Source organism: Gavia stellata, chromosome 8, assembly GCF_030936135.1.
Source record: "Gavia stellata isolate bGavSte3 chromosome 8, bGavSte3.hap2, whole genome shotgun sequence".
Taxonomy (NCBI): domain Eukaryota; kingdom Metazoa; phylum Chordata; class Aves; order Gaviiformes; family Gaviidae; genus Gavia; species Gavia stellata.
The window spans coordinates 26,210,666-26,231,945 of record NC_082601.1 but is presented as its reverse complement, the minus strand read 5'-3'; the positions used below and the strand labels follow the sequence as shown (position 1 = coordinate 26,231,945).

General features: G+C 36.1%; 1 protein-coding gene across 1 annotated transcript in view; it reads right to left on the bottom strand.

The window, feature by feature from the left end:
• Positions 1–264: 264 nt before the first annotated feature.
• Positions 265–21,280, bottom strand: part of AGPS (alkylglycerone phosphate synthase) — a 61,072-nt gene continuing 40,056 nt past the window's right edge. Inside the window, exons 14-20 of the mRNA XM_059820391.1 lie at positions 19,082–19,194; positions 17,267–17,336; positions 16,245–16,306; positions 14,317–14,406; positions 13,759–13,858; positions 11,921–11,978; positions 265–3,658 (exon numbers count right to left, since the gene is read on the bottom strand). Coding sequence (XP_059676374.1) covers positions 3,537–3,658; positions 11,921–11,978; positions 13,759–13,858; positions 14,317–14,406; positions 16,245–16,306; positions 17,267–17,336; positions 19,082–19,194 — 615 coding nt within the window. The 3' untranslated portion in view covers positions 265–3,536. The remainder of the gene's footprint in view (positions 3,659–11,920; positions 11,979–13,758; positions 13,859–14,316; positions 14,407–16,244; positions 16,307–17,266; positions 17,337–19,081; positions 19,195–21,280) is intronic.

The window sequence follows — 21,280 nt, the reverse complement described above, 5'->3', positions numbered from 1 at the left end:
ATTTCTGATCTGAGTAGACTGGTGTTCAGTTCTCTCATTTTGCTATTTTGCTTTACATGAGACACAAAAGCAGAGCTTCTATTAGCATGTTTTCAAATTCAATCTCATTTCTCTCTGCAAGTGCCAAAGCCTTCCTAATAGTTTTCCTTAGGTAAGAGTTCATTGCCAAATTAAAATGAACTGAAGATGACAACTTAGTAGAATATATTTGTTTAGTTTCAGCACAAAAACACATAATTGTTTAGGCCCATTTTAATTTTATTAATAATATAAGGTTCTATAATCTCTTAACATTACAACTCAAGTTTTACAGTTAATCTCACACTAAAATGACAAACACTGTTTGGCTTTATTTGCAGAAAGTTAAATTACAACCTTGATAAACATACATTTCCAAGATTGAGAAGCAATTTGTGTTTTCTGGATTTCAGTGCTAATGTATTCCTGCCTTTGAAATTGGAATTAACATTGCTATGGAAGAACTATTTGGCCTGGCCTCTGTTCATAGCTGTAAGGCAAAGATGACATCTCTAACTCAACCACTATACTGTAAGTCAAATCAAGAAGAGAGAGGTTGTTTTTTTGTTTTTCTTTGACTGTAAGATTTAGGCCCTGGATCAATTTCTAACAGATTTTCGTCTTTCCCCTCAAAACTTTTATAGAAGTCTCTCTAATGTAAATACATTTCACAGACAAGGCATATTCACTCTGTACCCTTCCTCCCTCAAAGAGGGCAGACACTGTGCAACTGGAAGTCATGACAAGCTTAAGTAAAACTGCTTGTAACTTACATTTGGCCAAAATAGTCAAGCAAATGAAAAAATAATGTGTTATGCCAAGATACGCTTCTGATCTGCGTGGATCAAGCTCCATCTCTGAACAGGCTGCAGCTATGGGAAGTGAAGTCTTCAGAAAGGAAGTAGAGGATACAGAAGGAAGAGTGGTGGAAGACTTTAGTATTAGAGAAGGGAAGATTTCTTTCAAATGGATGATGATCTGCACGTACCTAGGTCTCCCGAATTTGCATTACACACTTCTCTATTTTCATTAGGAATTTAAATGTGACATTAAAAACATGCGTTTCCACTGCACTTTCACTAAGCTCTGACCAGTTCATAAGATAGAAAAATATTTAGGAAGACACCAATAGGGTGGCTATTAGAAAAAAAATATCCATTACAGTTGTAGTTAATCTTTTCTTCAGAGCTATCCAGTGACATTGCTTTGGGAACCTTAGAGCCTGTTATTTCACCTTCCCATAGGACAACTGACATGCAGTAAAAATCTTTACTGCATTTTAAATCACTTCAGAAGCCAGTGGCTATTTAAAGGTTAGAAATAGCAAGTATAAGGAGTTTTTGCCTGTGTAATTTCAATACAAAAAAGGAATGGGGAAACCATAGTCAGAAAATTAAGAATTGGGAAGGATGGTGTAGAGCTGTGTAGTACTTTAAGTTAAAATCTTCAGAGACTGGTATTACTGAGCTATGACTACTTGTTTTAGTTCTGTTTGTGCTGTCATTCTGCAAAAAGCTCCATATACTTTCCTTCAAAATTGATTCTTCATGGTTAGACATATACTTTCATTGAGGCACATAAACACCCTTCATATTCACCAACTCCTAGAAAGGTTTCTATTTCAGAGTGATACAAGTCACCAGCAAGATGGTGGCTGTGGCCACGTAGTCACCATCGTGCAGCATGCGAGGTGAGGAAGTCCCCTGCATAAACACATACAGGTTCACTTTGCTGAGACACCATTGTGTACTTAAGGAACACTTAACCACAGTGCAAAGAGTAACTTTCCTAACACAGACTACACCTATTGTTTGGGTTGCTGCTGAAATACGAACTTGGTGGGCCAAAACCACAAAAAGAGTAGATTTTTATGTTGAAATGTTGTGAAACAAAGACCATTCAAAATAAATCTAGCTGCATTGCAAATATCACATTCTGTTTTATGACCTGCAGATCATAAAAAGTTTTCCTTAAGTACCTTGACAGCATGCATTTTAATTTGATGTTTCAAATATTCATGTTTTTTGATAATTTTAATTAGAGAATTGAAATTAATCTTTAAACAAGTTCAAAGTTGTCTGATATGCAGTATTTTTCAAGCATTTTACTCTTTTTGGTATATTACCACAATTGAAAGCTAATTAGACAGTATTCTAAAATAGTTTAAAAACAAAAATGCAATTTTATCTTTTTCTCCTCATTAAGGGCACTACCAATACAAAAGGTGTCCAAACTGACACTACAGAGCTGTGAAGCAGTTGGCTAGAGAGCCAGTGTCCTCAAAGGATAGTCTGTGTTTTTTCTATTCTATGCAATCATATACATTAATTATCAAAAAGTTGGATAATTTGCTTTAAGAAAAGAACCCACCTTAAAAATGGATCATGAGTACTGACAAATAGTTTTAGTTTGTTTTACTGATTAAGATTCAAGTTTCCATGTAAAAATGCTTACTCTCATGATACTGATCAAGAAAATATTTCATTTTCTTAAAGTTAAATGGACAATTAAAATTGTGGCTATTAGTGAAGTAAATAAATGATTCATAAAAGCCATAGGAAACTGTACAAAACTAAAATGGGAAATCTCACTTTCAGGATGACAGTATATTGTCCACTTAAATGTTTTATTAAACTGTTGAGACTGTTTCAAAAGACAGTGCTGGGCAGTTTCATCTGAATAGCCAAAACTTTTTTTTTTACTGAAAAAAGATATTTTGCATCTCTGCAAAACAAACAAAACAGGAGCAGAAACCATACACACTAGGATTGAAGTACAGATGAAGGCAAAGTTTTGTTACAAACCTGTTTTCAACATACAGTGAGAAATGTCCATTGTACAAAACTTATAGTGACTGACCTATGATTAATATAGGATTATCCCAGCAATGCAAATACAACTCAGAACAGCTCAATTGTCTAAGATTTTTCCAATAGTACTACGGTTGGAGACTGAGTGTTCAGAAGTAGTTTGACTTACATTGTCTCTTTTGATCAAAGCCTACATTTGTACTTTAACTATTCGCTGGTTACAAGTCTGTTACATACTTAATCCTTCAGCACAGTGAAGTACTCCTTGGTGTTCTCTCATCTGTCTCCTAGCAGCTTTCCTTTAGCAAGAGGCTGGGTTGAGCAGCTGCTTCTGTAGAAAACACTGTTGTCAGTCTTTGTTATCCTTGCAGGGGATGCTTTAGTAAGAAACATCTGGCAGTATCCAGCATTGAAAATACTATCAGCTGTGTTGTCTAACCAAACTTGGAAAACCAAATTTGCATTTCCTGGTTGGTAATACACTTTGTGCCCAGTGGGTTGTTTAAGAGCATTGTAAGTAAAAATCCATGAACATTAACAGTGATGTTTACACTTTATTGGGGGAAGGGGGTGGCAAAAATCAAAGTAAGTTACTAGTTTTCAAAGTGTAGTCTATGTTATATTTGATTACTGGGATATCAATACAATGAAAGTGGAGGAATTTCAACAGCAATTTTGAAATTGTAGTACATCATGTTGTGCAGGGCTTTATAAAAGATTTTTGTTTCCAAAGATGTTATTGGGGTCCACGTATTCTTTAACGGATCTCAGCATTCCCAGGCCAACATCAGAGATGCTCTCCTTCATCCAGCGCTTCCGCAATTTGCCTACTGGAAAAACAAAAACAAAGTGTTTCAATATATGGCACGATTCTAGGAGCCAATCAATCTTGTGACCATGAATGAATAAACACTGTGTGATAAATGCTTTTATTCAAAAATGAGAAATGTTTTGCTTTATTTGATTTATTGAGCCCACCAGACTATCAAGCTCATTAAGCTCAGCATACTCCCAGAGGAAGACTGTGTTCCACACTGTCTACTTTCTTTAGAAACTATAAAATTTAGATAAAGCTTAGGCTGAAATCACATGTTCTATTAAAATAGGGAATTGGTATTAAGTTTTAAAAAGCCACCAAACTCATTGTAAGTAGGAAACTGAAGAGGAGATTACTAAAAAGCAGAACCCCACACCTCTTGATTGCTTTAAAGGGAAAACATAACTCAATAATCAATATAGTATTGGTTTAAATAGAAAAAAAAATTGTTTTCTAAGGAGAAGGCTTAAAGCCTAGTTTTAAATCAACAAAATACCTTATTTCATTCAAAAACTTTTACATGTGCTAGTAATTACTCATACCATTACACCAGAGCTTAGTTACCCCATGTAAAAATGGATATTCGCAATACAAAGCAAAGTTGAAACACCAGCCATTTAAGAACTCATTTCACTAGTCTCACAGTAGTCCTGTTAAATGGCCAAGTGTTCACATACTAATTAACCAAGTCATCAACTCTGATTTAACAGATCATTCAAAATAAAGGACATTTTTTCATTAAACACACTATAGCATTTAACTTGTCAGCCTGAAACACAATCCATTTGTCAGTATGATACGATATAGTAAAGGTCTGAGAGACAGATGCTTTAAGAGTATCTGAAGCTAAATTCAAGCAATCTTTTGTGCCCTGTTCTCAGGGTAACCATCAAACTGTCATCAGAATAATAAATTACAGGGACACCTCTGGAGAATAGAGTATATTTGTTTATACCTTAAGGAATATGAGCTAGTCACAATGCCAACTGAAAAAGCAAATAATGTGAGAAAGAATGAAATTTGCAGTTTGCTAGAAAATAACTATTAGCAGCATGCACGTCAAGAGCAAAGATCATAACTGAAGGACAAAAGAATTTGTCATGTGGTAGGACCTGTGGTTGTATTTTGCAGCCCAGCTCAAGAAAAAAATCCCCATCTGTAAATATGCCATCACTACAATTTGACTGTCTGAGCAAGTTGATGTAGTTGAATTTTATCTGGGGATACTTTAATACTACTACTACAAAAAAAGAATCATGGATATGGCTTGACCATCACCTCAAGTCACTCACACTGGCTTTTACACAAGCAGCTGAAGAACAGTCATTACCATTCTCAACTGTTATCTGTAATATAGTTTCAGTGAATGTGTCCTGTGGTTATGGATGTAATTGTCCTGAAAAGACTGCAAACAACTGCTCCAACAAGATGGAGCACATTAGAATCACAGCAGGATGCCCAACAGCTAGCATGCCTGCCTCTTTTACACCTCCAGTAATAATGCAATTCCACAAGGAACTGAACTGCTGTCTGAGCAGCACCAAACAGTCGTTGCATATTTAATGAAGTCGCTCACCAAGTGCTGGAAAACAGAAGGTGCTTGGAGTGCATCATTAGTTCTGTCAAAGTGATAATTCACACATCTATCTTGTCAAATTTTCTATGGTTTATACTTTTGCAATAATAAATCTAACATACATTTGATTAGTGAACTGGAAAGAAAAAAAGCTGTACTACAGTTACCAGCAGTCCTTCACAAACATGTTCAAAAGATTTTAACCCCTTGATAACAGTAGGCTGAGCCCCTGCTCCTGCTGTTCATGTCACTAAGATATACGTGGATTTTTCAGCTACTCAAGTTTTCATATTAGAGTTAAAAAGCATTGAAGCAATCTTACTCTTAGAATTCTAAGCTGGTCCATCTGATTAAATGGAAAATAGACCAAGTGAAGGAAAGGCTCGGTGCAGGTGAGAGCACCACTTAGCAAAGCAATGTTTCTATTTATTTCACTTCAGGTTAGTGCTGCCCTGTAAGTATTCTGTTCCTCCTCCACAGGATGATCCAATTAGCTTCAAGGATGAGAAAGTAAAAGAAGAAAGAAAATGCTGTAATAGTAAAAGGTGTTACTATGAATGTGAAAACAATTCCAAGTGGCAAAGTTGCTTAACTCCACTCTAAGCCTAGCCAAAAGAACAGCTTTAGGCTCAGGGAAGCCTTAACTTCCCCAATAATAAAAAGGTCTCAGTTAAGCCTGATCTTACCATGGACTAGAGAAAACCACCTTTCCGTTTCTAGCCTAGAGAAAGTAGACCTATTAGTTTTAGGCCTAGATTATGCCATTTATATAGAACTGACATGAGACCATGCACAGAACCAGATTTTATCCAAGCATTTACCACTTAGGTGCTCTCAGCCCAGCACACTTTTCTCAATTAAAAACTGAGACCAAATTCACCTGATTCTATATGCTACATCATAACATTATCAGCATCACATTGTACAATCATTTTGTAGTAGCTTAACAAGTCACTACTTGTCAACTCAGCTATACGCACCATTACACACACAATCCTTGTTGCCCCAGCTGGAAACAAATACAGCCCTTGCTTCTTGCATCTTCTTCCTCTGAAGACACCTAATCTTGCATCTTAACTATCCAAGATGAAGTGCAACAGAATTAGTTTTCAAGTTTTACAAGTGGCAAGTGCCCTGTTCCTAAGGTGTGCTGAGCAGTCTAATGCCTTAAAACATTCACTGCTAGGAAGCCAGAAGTCTTCAGTCTGAAGCCCAGCCTATTACATAGAGTACAAACACCCTAGCATGACAAAGAGTCTACTCTGCACGAAGTACTTCAAACCAGAAAGCCAAGAAGCTTGTTCAATAGCAACTCTCAAAGACAGTCCAACACCAATTTAATTTTTGCAGCATTTTCAAGTTTTATCATCATTATAGTCCATGTACGAAGTAAAATCATGTGAGCTGGATAAGTCCCAGTTCTGATACATGCTGGTCCAGACCTTAGCTGGTTTCATTAGAAAAGTTGTTCATGCTTCCAGTGTCCTTTCAATCTGCTAGGGAATAAAATACACTCTGCTGAAGTGCAACCATACTCTATGCTGCTACTGTAGAACCCACCCTTTGAAAAAAACAACCAAGCAAACATGCACTATTACATTCGCTGCCAAAAGTTACAACAGTTTCCCATGTGCATGATTTTTCAAAGAGAAATGCATTAGATGGACAGCATATACCTGCTGGCCACAAAGTAGATAAAAGCTACGCTTGCTGTGTAGCTCATAAAAGCTACACTTGCTCATGTTTGAAAATGCATCTGGATGGCTGCAAAAAATCTGGCTGCTAAGGATGGAGCTAGCAAACAGCAGGCAGCAATTGGTTTTCTCACTTGTGGAATATGAAGTACTTGGGCACACATGAACAGTCTTGTAAGGAAAGTTTTAGTGTAGCTGATGGATCCCAGGAATAACCCTACACCCATGCAGAACAGATTTATAGCAGTGTGTGATCCCAGTGGAGACAGGCTCCAGTGGCACTGCACATGGCCCTAGATTTCCTCTGCTCCCGCCCCTTCAACTTTAGAGAAGCAGTTACTGCAGAACAATAGCTCTGCAAAAGGAGAAGCAGTAATGGATCATAAGAAGGATAGGGCTCTTCCAGCTGTTACATGCTTTTCCTGAAGCTGGCTGTCTCTATGGAAAGCATCTCTCTGCTCTTAGAAATTGCTTAACCAGTTATTACTCTTCCAGAGACAACTCTGCAATACTGAGAAAGGACAGTGCATTAATCTAATACTGTGGTAGTGCTGAAGTATATTGGACCAGTATACCTGAAGTCTACTATGTAATTAACACTTACCATCACATCTTGCACATTTTCACTTGATAGCTAAAAAAAGGTAAGTATTTTCAAGTTCTGTGTTAATGAATCACAAAGTCCTTTGCATTTATCTGTTGGAAAAGGCACTAAAGATTACTATTCTATTAAGACTTTCAACAGACCAAGGAGGAAAATTCAACTGTGTTATTATATTATTTCACATATAGTTACTCAATGTCTGACAAATGTCAGAGTTTAAACTCATTCTGATCAGTAGGGCAAGCTCTAGTTTTAAGATGAAAGTATGATCAGTCTCCAGTGCTTAACTTAAAGGTAAGAAGATACTTTTCCTGTGTAGAGGAGAAAAGAATGTGTTCAACTTCCCCCATAAAAGAATTTTATAATTCCAGATTTTGTAGTTTATGTGAGTTAATTACTGCAGAGTATAGCTTAAGCCACAGTCTCTTAACAGCGCCAAAGAATTGCAATGAATTGCAATGTCAAACATGCAATTGAATGCAAATCAGGTATGGGGTTTTGGGGGGTTTGTTGGGTTTTTTTGCGGTTTGTTGGGTTTTTTTGTTTTCATTTGGCGGGGAGCGGGTTGGTTTTTTTGTTTGGGGGTTTGTGGTTTTTTTTTTTTAAGTTTTCCTACATAAACTGCTAGGAAACTGATACTGTACCTAAAGCTGTGGAGCCTGGGCTACGTTAACCTTTATTCTAGTCAATGTGTCTAGAAAGTGGAAGAAAATTAGTTCTATTATGTTAAGTGGCTAAATGGGGGTATTTTCCTCAAACCCACAAGCTGATAATTGTTTCCTTAAGTAACCAGTTTTAGTTAGAACATTCCCTGCAAGGGAAACAATCTACCATTAATTTTTACGCTGTTCCTTAGTTTTACATGGGTGCTTAGCTTGATAATACAGACAGGATCAGGCCCAAATCCAGCCAGCTCCTTTCTAATGGTGTACCCCAAAGGGGTTTTAGTTGTATTTATACACCAGTCATACCCACTGATACTTCCTGTGCACGTTATTTTATGTATACAAAAAAGCATGTATTTTACAAAACAGGAATTCAAGAATGCAAGGTGTGACACATCATATGGGTTGTTTTAGTGCTTGCCCTAAATGATCAGAAGAATCATTTTCCTAAACTTAAACTTGTATCTACATGAAATTGTCATTCCTAATGCTGCGTTTTAAATGTTACATTTCTAGAAGCTAACTGTGGCTCAAGCAACCCTTACATGACTTTCAAATCTAAAGATATTCACTGGCCAGAAAAGCTGAAGGATCAAAGCTGTGTTCAAAGATGTGCACTATCCCTTTTTAAGTGTAGGACATAGTCAAGGCAAGGTGAAAACTATAAGCAAGACTGTAAAATCTCATGTAGGAAATGAAGGCAAGGAATGCTACAACTAAGATACTTAATTCCTGAATAGCTTTCAAAAAATTTACTATGTCACAAATTATGTCATAGCATTAGTTAAAAGGGACAAAGAAGGCATAAGAAACCACTTCAAAGTCACAGATTAAAAACTACTTTAAAACCACTAAGAAGCTTTTCAGCAGTTTGTTCACAACAAATTTAGCGAGAAACAGACCTACCACATTTAGATAAGACTGTCAGGATCATAAAAAAATCTGATACTCTCCTCTATAAAGATCAATTTCTGACACACTGGAGAACGGCTAAATTCCCCCTGCACAAGAAGTGCCCATCTGATCAGCTGTGTATTTTGGGTGTATTTTTATAGCAACATATATGCCTCAGATTCTTCCTACATGCAAATTCTGTTCATTACATAATCCAGAAACATTATCAAGTGTTAAATACAAATATTGAAAGTAGGAAAACCATTCCTGTCACTTACAAATTTGATTTAAATATTTGAAAGTTAAGAGTGGCAAAGACTTCAAAAATAAAAGAACTTCAACAAAAAATCCAGATATTCTATGCCAAAATACAAGTAATTGTTACACTGAAAGGATAAATTCATTACACAGATGTGTATGTCTGCATTTGCTACGGCTTCCTGTGTCCATGAGATGCTTGCTGTACAAGGCTGGTATTGATACACTTTTGGAATTTCTTTGTTAGAATGCTATTGTTCTTACATATTGTAAGGTGTGATCTTTAATGTAATCCATTAACAAATAAAAGTTATGCTTCTTACAAGTTTTAAGTCTCAAAAGTCATCGGGGGGAATCTTCTCACAGTATTGCTACCTTTAGTGAGTCTTGCCTAAAAGTTACAATATTTTTCATTAGCCTGGAGGGGGGGGAGGAGAGAAGAGATATTGAGATTAAAATAGAATCCAAAGTAAAGTCTTTCAGAAGTTACTCTTCATAAAATTAAAAGTATAGTTATTTCAATTATCACTGTAGATTGTAGCTATGTGTCTACCTGCAGTTAGCACTTCCCCAGATGTAAAGTAATTTAGAGCTTTACAAATCTCAAACTGTCATATATGACCACTTCTTCACTCAAGGAGTGTATGAAGATCAACTTAAGTAGGATTTGTATTTCCTATAGCCTCAAGTCCCAGACTACATCTGTTTTCTTTGATACACAAAACCAGAGTTAAAATAGCTCCATTTATCACAGTGTGATTGTAGGCAGACAAACCAGCCTGTCTGTTTCCAGATAGTGAAAACAACTGTTATTAATCACAATTACAAGACAAATACTAAAAGAAATTGCACCAGTATTTTCTTTCACCCCACACAGTAGACCAGTCTTAGCAGTGCTAAGAGTGACAAGGCCTGAAGGTCAGTAAATAGAAATGATACTATTAGGTTAATTCTCAGCAGCACATCTACTAAGCACTGGGAAAAATGGACCTTGAATATAATACACAAATGAACTGCCAGACAAAAACACTAAAAGCAGAAAATATTTATCAGTGTAAGAGGCAGTCATGCATACAACAGGAGCATAAGAAGTCTAACAGAAACCAAGTTTTCCGTATCTGTGGAGTCAGAAAGTTCAAGTGTGCAAGGGTTTCAAAATGCTACATCTTTTTTTTTCCTTGTTCAACATATGCTGTAAGCAAGGTTTCATATGGTGAGGGCAAATACATCCAAACATATGACAAGCTCCAGCTGCACACGAGTTAATGGTTGAAATGCTAGTCATAGTAAAATACAGCTGCCACAGCAGGGGAGACTACAATAGCACATCAAGGGGGTAATTCCACATCCCACGTGTGAGACTTGACCAGTCCACTATACCACCATATTAAAGATTTAATCAGAGGACAATAAGAGCACGTTAAACAAAATACTGAAACTGTTTTCGCTCGTATTATCACCTACACATCTTTCAATATCCTGATGTTGGTAAAGCAGAGTCCATTTCAGCTTCAATCAAAGCTAGATGGCTGAAAACAGCCCTAGCTAAAAGTTTCAAATCCAGAAGTCACCAACATGTTTTAAAGCACAGTTTCTGCCCTTCAGTTTTCCTTACACAGAGCTTTCTTAGAATTAGAAATTTTTTAATCTAGTTTTAAGCCATTAGAATTCATCATCTTTGCTCTTATTTCTGTGGCCAGACAATGCCCCAAGAGAGTAGACAGAAGAAATGCATTAGGTTAACCAGTTTAAAGAAGCTAACTACACAAATCAAACTGAATTCACAAGTCTTACTGACACCTGAGTTTACAGCATTATATAGGACACGTGCAATCAAATTAGGCTATCTGAATACGTGGGAAAAGCATATGTAAAGCATCAGGTATATGAAGTATCACTTATACATGACACTGGTTCTTAAACTTCAATATTGAAATACAAAATAGCTTGCGAAAAGACTCGTAACTCAGGACAAATAATTCCCAAACTCCAAGAGAAGAAGCTGAATAATCAGAAGTTAGCAGACAGCAAGCCAGTAATACCAATACTTACATAACATCAATTATGCAACAAATGGTAGACTGCAACATAACCCAGTTTAAAGTCACTATCTCTTTTATGCAGATACTTTCACTAAATGCTCTGGAATTAGGGCTAAAAGCATTCACCTAGCCACAATAGACACTAAACTGTCTTAAAACTGTGAAACTTTCATTTGAGGTCTTTGTAACTGAATATACCTCTGCACAAGGTTTAGCAGAAGCTGCTTAAGACAAACTGATCAATTACATTTTCAGGTTCTCCAACAGCCTGTAGACTTCCTATCAAAGGTTTGAAGCTGGTGCTCATAAAAACACCATATCATGTGACTTGACATCAAGTAAACCAGGTCGAGGGACACCTCCCCAGAAGTCTGGCAAACAGGTGAGAAGTTTCTAGAAAGAGTGCCAAGAGATTCCCACCCACCCCAATAATTTCAGTCAATGCCTGTGAAACATTTTTCAAAGTTCTATTACAAACTATTTTATGTACTTATTAATATTTAGCAGTATCAAAGAGACTAATATTAGACTGAGAACATTACCTCCATGGTGATGTGACAGACTTCCTCCATTGGCAAGTATTTCTTCTCTAGCAGCCCTCTAAATTGGAAAGATAAGGTATTTATTCAACAGAAAATGCACAAGACGTTTGTTTTCAGTGAAATGCTTGCCATCGTACTTATTTACACAGGTGTATGAAAAGTTTCAGAAGTAATTAGGGTACACAATACAGGTAAACATTTTCATTCAAGTCTGCAGATAAATGTAAGTAATGATTTTCCAAATAAACATTATCATAGTCAAGACATTTAAAATAGCATCTGTTACAACAAATCTATGATTCAAGAATGGAATATTCTGGATCACTTTCCCCTTGCTGAAACTAAAATAGTCTAGTGGCTGGGATGCTCATCTGGAAGATGGTTAAGTGCCTACTGAAAAGGAAATCGCAATAAAGAAGTTTGAAAACAGGCTCCCCAGAGTGATACAAGATCCTTATTCAGACCAGAGTTAGGCCCAGATCTCCAAGACTCTATTTGAGGAAGTGAGGTACTTTACTACTGACAACTCTTTCATGGGTGAAGTTTGTGGCAGAAAACAAAATTTGGATTTCTATGTTAAGAAATATTTGAACACTTTCTACCTCTAGAATCTTCTCTCCCATCCAGCTCTGATTATGAATAGTTAGACAGCTTAGAAGGTCGTAACAAAGAAAGCTTTCCTAAGCACAAGCACTAAATGATTTTTCAAAAAAATTGTACTGTTTTAGGAATAATGTATATAACCATACCTATGCAGTTAGAGATTTTTTTAGTCTGCCACAGAGTGCATATACTTGGTTGGCAAACTCACTTTGTTAGGTTAAATTTAGTCACCTACAATGGAACACATGCATCCAGGTGATCACACTGCTAACTAATTCCAATAAAAAGTATTATTAAAGTTTCATTAAATAAGCACTCAAGTATTACATTCTCCAATGCCCTAGATTCAACAGCACAGAAGCCTCAGAACTTGTACATAAAACTTCACATCCGCTTGCCAAGTTAAAGAGAAATTTCTAAAGAATAAGCATGAGAAGAATGATATCCTAGTTATAAACATAGACTATTTCTCCACAGTCCTATTAGCAATTTTCTGGTGCTGAAGCTTTAGCATATGAACCAAAAGGTAGGATGAAAAGCAGTTTGTCCATAGTTCTTCTATATTTAAGTATTGCATCTTCAAGGTAACAAGGATATTAGTTTCCTCTAACTAGATAAGTATAGTGTTCCACCAGATAAAGTGCTAAAGCAGAGAGTTACTCTGGAGCTTTCTGGTAAGTGTCAAAGCAGCTTACAACTGGTCTAACACAGCAGACTTCGACCAGCACTTATCTAGGCCTAAACAGAAATAACCACAGCAGTTAATTCTCTGACATAGCATGAGAGAGACCCTCACATTCAATATTCTCTACATGCAGCAATACTAATAAAGTATGGCCTTGATAGTTTTACCATGTATTTTGAAGACTAATTGAGTATTAAGTGAAAGAAGTAGCTTTGTAAATAACGGAACTAAGGAAGTCTTGTTTCCTGTGGATTTGGGTTTTGTGGTTGATAGTTTCTGCCATCCAAGAACAAACTCCAGCTCAAGCTCTCCTGTACTTTAGTCATAAGTGTTCATTTACCGATGTCTAAAATAGTCACCTTGCAGTCTTTCCTCTACCTGGTGCACTATTAGCGTGCACCTCTTTCCCTAGCTGCTAATGGTCAAAGCTTTATGAACAGACTTTTGAGATCTTTCCTGCAAAATCCAGTTAGCTTGGCCAGTGGGTTCACTATATATTATTACAAAACATCAGTTTCTCCCCCTTAACTATTGTTCTTATATACATTACCTCAATTTGTTCATAGACATGAATAGGATCACTAATTCCTCTGTAGTTAAAGGCAAAGTAGAAGTAGACACATGCACCTGCATCATACGTCTGTGTCACCCTGTTGAAGAGAACTGCATTACAAACAAAGCTTTATGGTATTAAGCCATCCACTATGTGGTATTACACAACTCATAAGGTTACTTATCTTATTTAAAAGGGTAGCATTTTTTTTAGAAATAGTTTTGTATCCTTTTTGCTCATACTTCATGCGTTACTCAATGCTATGACTGAGAGTTGAAGCTCTTAAGTCATTACACTTGACTCGTGCATATAAGCAAGAGTAAGTGTCAAGACTAATCACATACTACTAATCCCTTGAATTACTCACTTTTACATGTAATCCACTGGCAGGTTAAAAAGGAAGGTCTGGATTAGTAGTGTTTGTAATACCATTAATAGGTGCACTTTACCTACTAGCTAGCAAGTTTAATGACTTAGTTTTCTATTTTCTTCCTTAGTTTTCTCACTAATCAAAGATCCAAGAAAAATTATTATTTAAGTTGTTGCATGGCTTACCTGCAGGTGGAAAGAGGAGCAAACTGAACACCCTTTTCTTTGCATTCTCTTACTATCCTTTCCTTTACATTCCTACAAAGGTCCAAAACCCTGTAACAGAAAACACATTAAAATATAAAATCTTAGTATATGATTTTATACAACTTCCTAAAAAACACAACTTCAGCTTCAGTAATCATTTTGAAAGACTATAATCTAATAAAATAGAAGATTGCCTTCTAGAACCAGTTTTAAGTAGCTTAGATTTTGTTTTAAGAATAAAACAGTCATCATTAAGGCTTCACTAGTATTGCTTTTTCTGTACTTCTCCTCAATAGCAAGGCTACTCTGAAGCAGAGTACATAATGAAAGCTCTTTCCTGTAAGGACTAGGAGTCAAAAGTGTTCAACAGAAAATGGAGGTTTACCACTTCTGTATGTCTTACCTTCTCAGCAAAACAGCCTCAAATTTTTGGCAAAGTAATTGACAAATACAGCTCACAGTAGAAAGCTTGAGAACTCTAAGGCCTTGTATATTCTGCTATTAGCAGAGTTGATATGTTGCAAGGCCAAAACTGGAGAGACTCCAGCTGTGCACTAGTTTGCTAGCTTGAAATGTTACAGTTCTAATATGGCAATGAGCTATTAAACCTTCTCATAAGCCATACTTGTTTTGTTTTTATTATTTTTTCTTCCAGGGCAAACCCAGGTGCATCCAAAGTGCTAGAACAATTGAAAGAAACCACTGTTTTTCAAATTATCATTTCTTTAGTTATATGTTCTCCCACGAAGGTCTGCAATGCTATACAATTCAGATTTTAAGACATTTTACACAAATTTAAAACTACTTTGCAGACTGACAGAAGTAATACACAAGAGAAATTTATCCATTTAGTGGATAAGCAAGTAAAGCTGAATATTTTATTTAACTATCTTTAACCAGTCAGGAACAAGGTACCTGACTGATTTATGGAAAATTACATAGTTCTTGTGAGTCAAAGTAGAAAAAGTTTTTGAAAGCATTTGCTTTGGCAAGGACAGTTTCAAATATTTTCTTAAATTCTTAGATAAAAAGTCATTGTCTCCTGAAACAAGGGAAAGGCAAAACAAATTGGTGACTAAGCAGTTAACATACTTCAAGATCTATAAAGTAAAATAAAGAGCAATTTTGCTTTAAAATTGCCCTCAGATTTCTGCCACCAATTTAAGATACTCTGCCAATCTTCTAAGCAGAGGCTGGAACTTACCACTGCCACTAAATTCAAAAGCAAGAATACAGACTTGCCAGCTTAATTCATCACACTTTGCACACTTTTCACTTTACATTAAATACTGTAAACTTTGACTCAAATCACTGTAGATCCTGCATAAGAGGTTTCTGGCTTACCAAATGGACAGAAGCATCCCAAAATGATTTCATGTATTAAACTGTTGTGGTCAAGTGTTTCTCCACCATAGCTAACAGATAAAATAAGCTTAGGAAAAAGATTTATCTTGGGCAAAAGTTATCTTTTCATTTCCATGCATTAGTGAGGAAAGAAAAATCTTATTTCAATATAGTTAAATTTTTTTTTTATCTTCACTACAAATTTTTCTGTTTGAAATACACTGCTGATCCCACGCATGTGGCTGCTTATCACACAATACAGTTAGTCACCATTGTCCAGCTTCGTAAACTGGGCAATTTCAAGTCCTGAATTTGCTACATTAAGCTAACTTAAGTAGAAATATTACTGAATACTTGCCTACATTGCATTTACAAAATCCTAATATGTGGTTTACTAGCAACTCTAGCAAGAACACACAGGTGCAAGACGTGAGGCACATCAGGGAGCCTCCAATACACATAAGGCCTAAATTAAATTAAGTTTCCCCATGAGCAAGCATGAGTTAGAAATAATTTGAATAAAATCAAGTTTTAAGCAATTCTAAAGAATAATCACAGTTTACCTATCCCAAGGAACAGATGTCTCAAATGATTCTCCTATTACATAGTAATCCAAGCCCAGGTCCTAATAAACAGAGAACGGAAATTATCAGTAACATTCAGCATCAACATCTGGGATTCCAATGTATGCTACACAGCTAACAGTTGAGCAACTTTAGTTAGTTTGTATAAGAAAACCAGAAAGTCTATTTAGCAAAAACACTGATCTGTCCCAATGACATTAGTTTAGAATTATGGAAATAGGGTAGCTCTTTGAAGACACAGATGACAAACATTTTGATGTCATGGCTATAGTGAGACAACTTGTCAGACTGTCAGTAGGCCTACGCAAATCAAATATTTCTATCACTATAGCATTAAGCCAAGAGCTCCACTGTGCTAACCAATATAATACCTAGTAGAAATATTTATTTGGAATGTAATACTTATCTAGGTAGAATAAAGATAAACATTTTGCCCATTTTACGTATAGTCTGTTGAAATAAAGGGACAAATCACTGAATTTCCCTGACTACAAATGCCAAATAAAATCTAGCACTCAGAGTGTGCATACTATTCTGGAAAAAAAATCTCTCTTAAAGAGTGAGACTAAAATTCCTAAGAACAGCTACAGCAGTTCAGACTAAAGGTCCATTTGTCCTGGAATTCTGATGTGAACCACAGCCATAAGCACATGTCCAAAGAAGAGTAAGAGCTGAGTGAGCACCTGAATACTTCAAGTATTCTCCCAACCTCCGATTATATTCAACCTGTAGACTTATAAGCCTGATCTGGTTTATTTAGCAACCGCTAGTGGATTCGTCAATTTAATTTTCTCTACTCTTTATTAGAAAATATCTTCTTGACAAGTGCATAATTATTGCTTATTTAATGTTAATTTAATTAATAAATTAATTGGGAGAAGTTTGAGATATCATCCAAAGCAACCTGCACTTAGATTTCAGAGAAAGCATCTTCAAAATGACATCTCTATGTTTTGTTATATTAATTAACAGAAGTTTCAGCAGGCAGACAAAAGACCTACCCGAAGGTAAGCAATGACAAATGTCAACATATATCCTCTCTGTCCATTATCTTCTCCTGCTGCCAAGCCACTGCAATTAACAAGAATTTAATTAACCTTCCCAGCAAAGTAGTCAACGGTTTCCAAAAAGAATTAAAAAATAATAATTTGATTATCAAACATTTGTGCAAGTTTAGCTGTCTCTAAGCTGTGTTACAATAGTTGCAAATGGCAGGGTCTTTTCTTCACTAGAAATGAGAATTTACTTCAGACCAGACCTTTAAGTCTCTGCATTTCTCTTTTCATTCCATAATCTGAAGAGATATGAATAATAACAAAACATTTGATGTGATCTTAACATAACAGTCTTCAAGCATCACAAAGGAGAACAGGAAACAGAACTAGACATAGTATATCCTTGATGTTCATTTACAGGAATATGTGTACCTACATTTCTAAGTGTGTTGGATTTGTGCACTTGTATGCTCACAGGTCATGAGAGCTAGACTAGTGACTTAAGTTCCCAACAGTGTAAGTGATGTGAATGGATGAAAAAAACAGACACAGCACTAAAGAAAAAGGAAGCCTTGCTATCACTAATCTATCAAATTAGGAGCAGTATGAAAGTCTGTTTATTTTCAACTATTGGTTTCTGAGCACAAGTACTATGTATCTGTAATCAGTCCTCCTAGAAGCTCCTATAAATCTGAGAGAGGTGTGTATGGGGGGAAAAAAATATATATCAGACATCCTGAAGAAGGATAGAATTAAAGCATTTTAGACCATTAAACCATTTAATGGTTTAGCATTTCAGACCACATTAAACTATTACAAACACTTAACTAATAGCCTTAACTGAGCAGCAGACAGCACTGTCTTCTAACAAATCTAACAGATAAGTTCCCCCCCTTATGAATATACCACCTTGAAATACCAAAATACAAAAGGATTCACAGTTGAAGCCTTTTAATGCATACAACATTAAAATAACTAAAATGCTCTTTAAGATCAAGAGCAACATTATTCTTATCACTGAATGTTAGCTAGCTGCTCACATGAAATCCCACTCTTATAAGCTGTTTTAGGTGGTAGAATGAAAGCACAATGAAAACAAATTTCAGAAAGGATAGCCTTGAAATGGATAAAAGAATACTTACGAGTATTTGAACAGTTGAGACTAATACTAGCAATAACTTTCTTAAAAAGAAAAAAGCATAATCTTGACAAATCACACTTTTAATGATGGTTTTCATCAATCACACTTAATCAAAGCCAAAGGACAAAAACTACCTGATCATTACTCAGCCTGCCACTCCAATGAATGTTTTCTGTTACTTTGTAAGAATAGAAAACAGTCTGTGGGACAGAAAATCACTGCATTCCTTTAACTAAACACAAACTCCTCTTTTAAACAAGCTTCTTGTATTCATATGCTCACATCAATTCTGCAAAGATTTAATATTACCCTTATGATTTTGTCTTCCTCTTCTGTAGTTTAAAATAGAGTCTAGTATTGCAAAACAAGCAGCTTCCATGCCTGTAAGCAATTACAAGGGCTAGTTTCCATTTTAATAACATCAATTCTATGTTTAGTCAAGTACTTTTTTTCCTGCAATACACAAACAGCTGAAGTTTTTCAGTAAAGTTACTATTAAGAGTTAGCAAAAGCCATATTTATCAAAGGGAACATTCAGTAGCTAATTGATTGTTGCCACTTCAAACTAGTAAGTTGAGAACACATCCATACAGTAATCACTATAAAAATATGCTAATCCTATTTTTTTCCTGGACAGTTAGCTCCCAGCTTCACATGAAAAAGTTCTTTGAAAAGCATACCCAAATTTGGTGGCAATATCATAGACTTGCTTTTCATGCTGAAGAACCTTCTCTCTGTCACCCTCAAAGAGCAAGGTAGCTACACACAGTATGTTGGGATCAAATCCTTTAAACTGCAAAGAGAGAAAACTATGCATTATGTATAGCCTATGTGGTAGAATACAAGCAACAAGTTTTTACTTTTCAAATACACAGCATGTGCTCTGGTTAATAACTGTTGTTGCAACTAAGAGGAAAGATTAGGAAAAAACATCTTTCCAAAATTTACCCCCAAACAACCAAGATTTTTTCCTTGACAGGACAAACACTCACAAGCCTGCTGAAATAACAGTCACCTTTTTTTCTCCTGTTAAAAAGCAGGATAGAATTAAAAGCTGTCTACCTATGCTGAAGAAAGAACAGGCCTTAAATGCTTTAAGCAATAGGGAGACATTTATATTCTATCAACTATTCCTGTATTATAGCAGGAAGATGACTATGATGACCACAAAAGTCACTGCTCTCAAAATAGTTGCATCAGCAGTGTGCCACAGAAAATCTCTATGCTGGGAAAAGCACTATGGAAGGAAAATAACTTTTAAACTTGTGGCAGGGAGCATATCCCAGTGGAAACGGGGAGAAAACTATTAAAGGTTTAATAGTAATGCAGTGAGACTGTATGGCTTTGTGTCAGGACTAACAGTCAAGAGTCATGTCTTTGCAACTGGTCCATAAAGTAAGAGCCTTACTTATTTTCTACATACCTTTTTTTATTCATTAGCTCCAGTGAACTACCACTATAAGCACGTTTCAGAAGGAATGAAGATGAATATAAATTTGCAATAAAAGTTTAGTAACTTTTTCCACAGTTAAGGGTAAAATTTTATGATTTAGAACAATGCATTCTTAATATGTATATTGACCAGCAATTTTTTTTTAAAGCCTTTCCCTTTCCAGTGGCACTCACCTCTTCCAGTCTCTACTCTGCTTGTGGTACCTTGTTACTTAAGCACTAAGCAAGGTTATATGAAGTTACGTAAGTCAAGAGATTCAAATTCATCCTTTATGTGCAACAGCTATGCTGAGAAAAATCCCAATTAGTTGCTATTCCTTTTATTCCCTTAACTGAATAGATTAACTGTACTGGAAATTAACTGAAGATAACAGAAGGGTCCAAAAAGCAGCGAGGAAGCGAAGTATCTTGGGGTGGCTCAGTCCTCCAGCCAGTGAGCTCAAATCTGTATTGTGAGCCCCGATCAGAGACATGCAAATTAGTATTTCTGAAAAGGATATTGCATCCTACCACCCCAACAAAACAACACCATGAAAACCACTGCGAAACAGAATATACCTCCCCAGACAAAGGATCTGTCTTATCCATTAGTCCTACAAAAACAGCATAGCTAACAAAGAAAAAGAAATATTGTTACTACAATGATAAACTCCAAGGACAGGAATAAAGGTCTATTAAGATGCTATTTACAGTCCTTTCTTGTTCTAGAACCACTTGTATTTCATCTAGTGTGAATCCTTTCATCTATTCTGCCATCTTTTGGCTGTAATGCTCAGGTAACACCTTACAGTTCTCTAGGAGTAATTGGAGGAACTAGCTACAGTATGAACTAGTAGACAAACAATACCTAGAGCATTCATGTATCAGTGAACAGACCCAAACTACATGGAAGAGTAAACCATAAAGATTTTGTCCCTCCCTATTCTCTTAAGTAGTATCAGCTAAAATAACTACTCCGTTCAATAAAAGAACGAAGTGTTAGTCTGATGTGTTCTGTATTCTGATGTTTACTTTTTTTTTTATAGGAAGCAATTCACAGATGAAGTAAGTGTAAGATGGATTTGAGTATCTTGGTCCTAGTAACACCTGCAATATCAGTCTCAGGGTTATTAAACTCGCTCCTTTCTCTACCCTTACCTTCTGCCCCAGCTAGAAGTTTCTCTGAAGTAGTAGTTGCTCATATACACCAGGGGACTGAGCCCTGATGTAAGAGCTCCAGACGTAAGGTCACCAACCTGGAATCTCTGCATCGGTATTACATAATATTTCTCTCATTTCTCTACATGTTCTTTTCCTCCTGTAGAGCTGGAAGAATTGGAATTGGCATACAGCATCCCTTGGTGATACAACATCCCAAGAAGCAGTGATGCTTGTTGCTGACTACAGAAGCAGTAGATATTGCCAACTAGGATTGTTTCAAACTGACA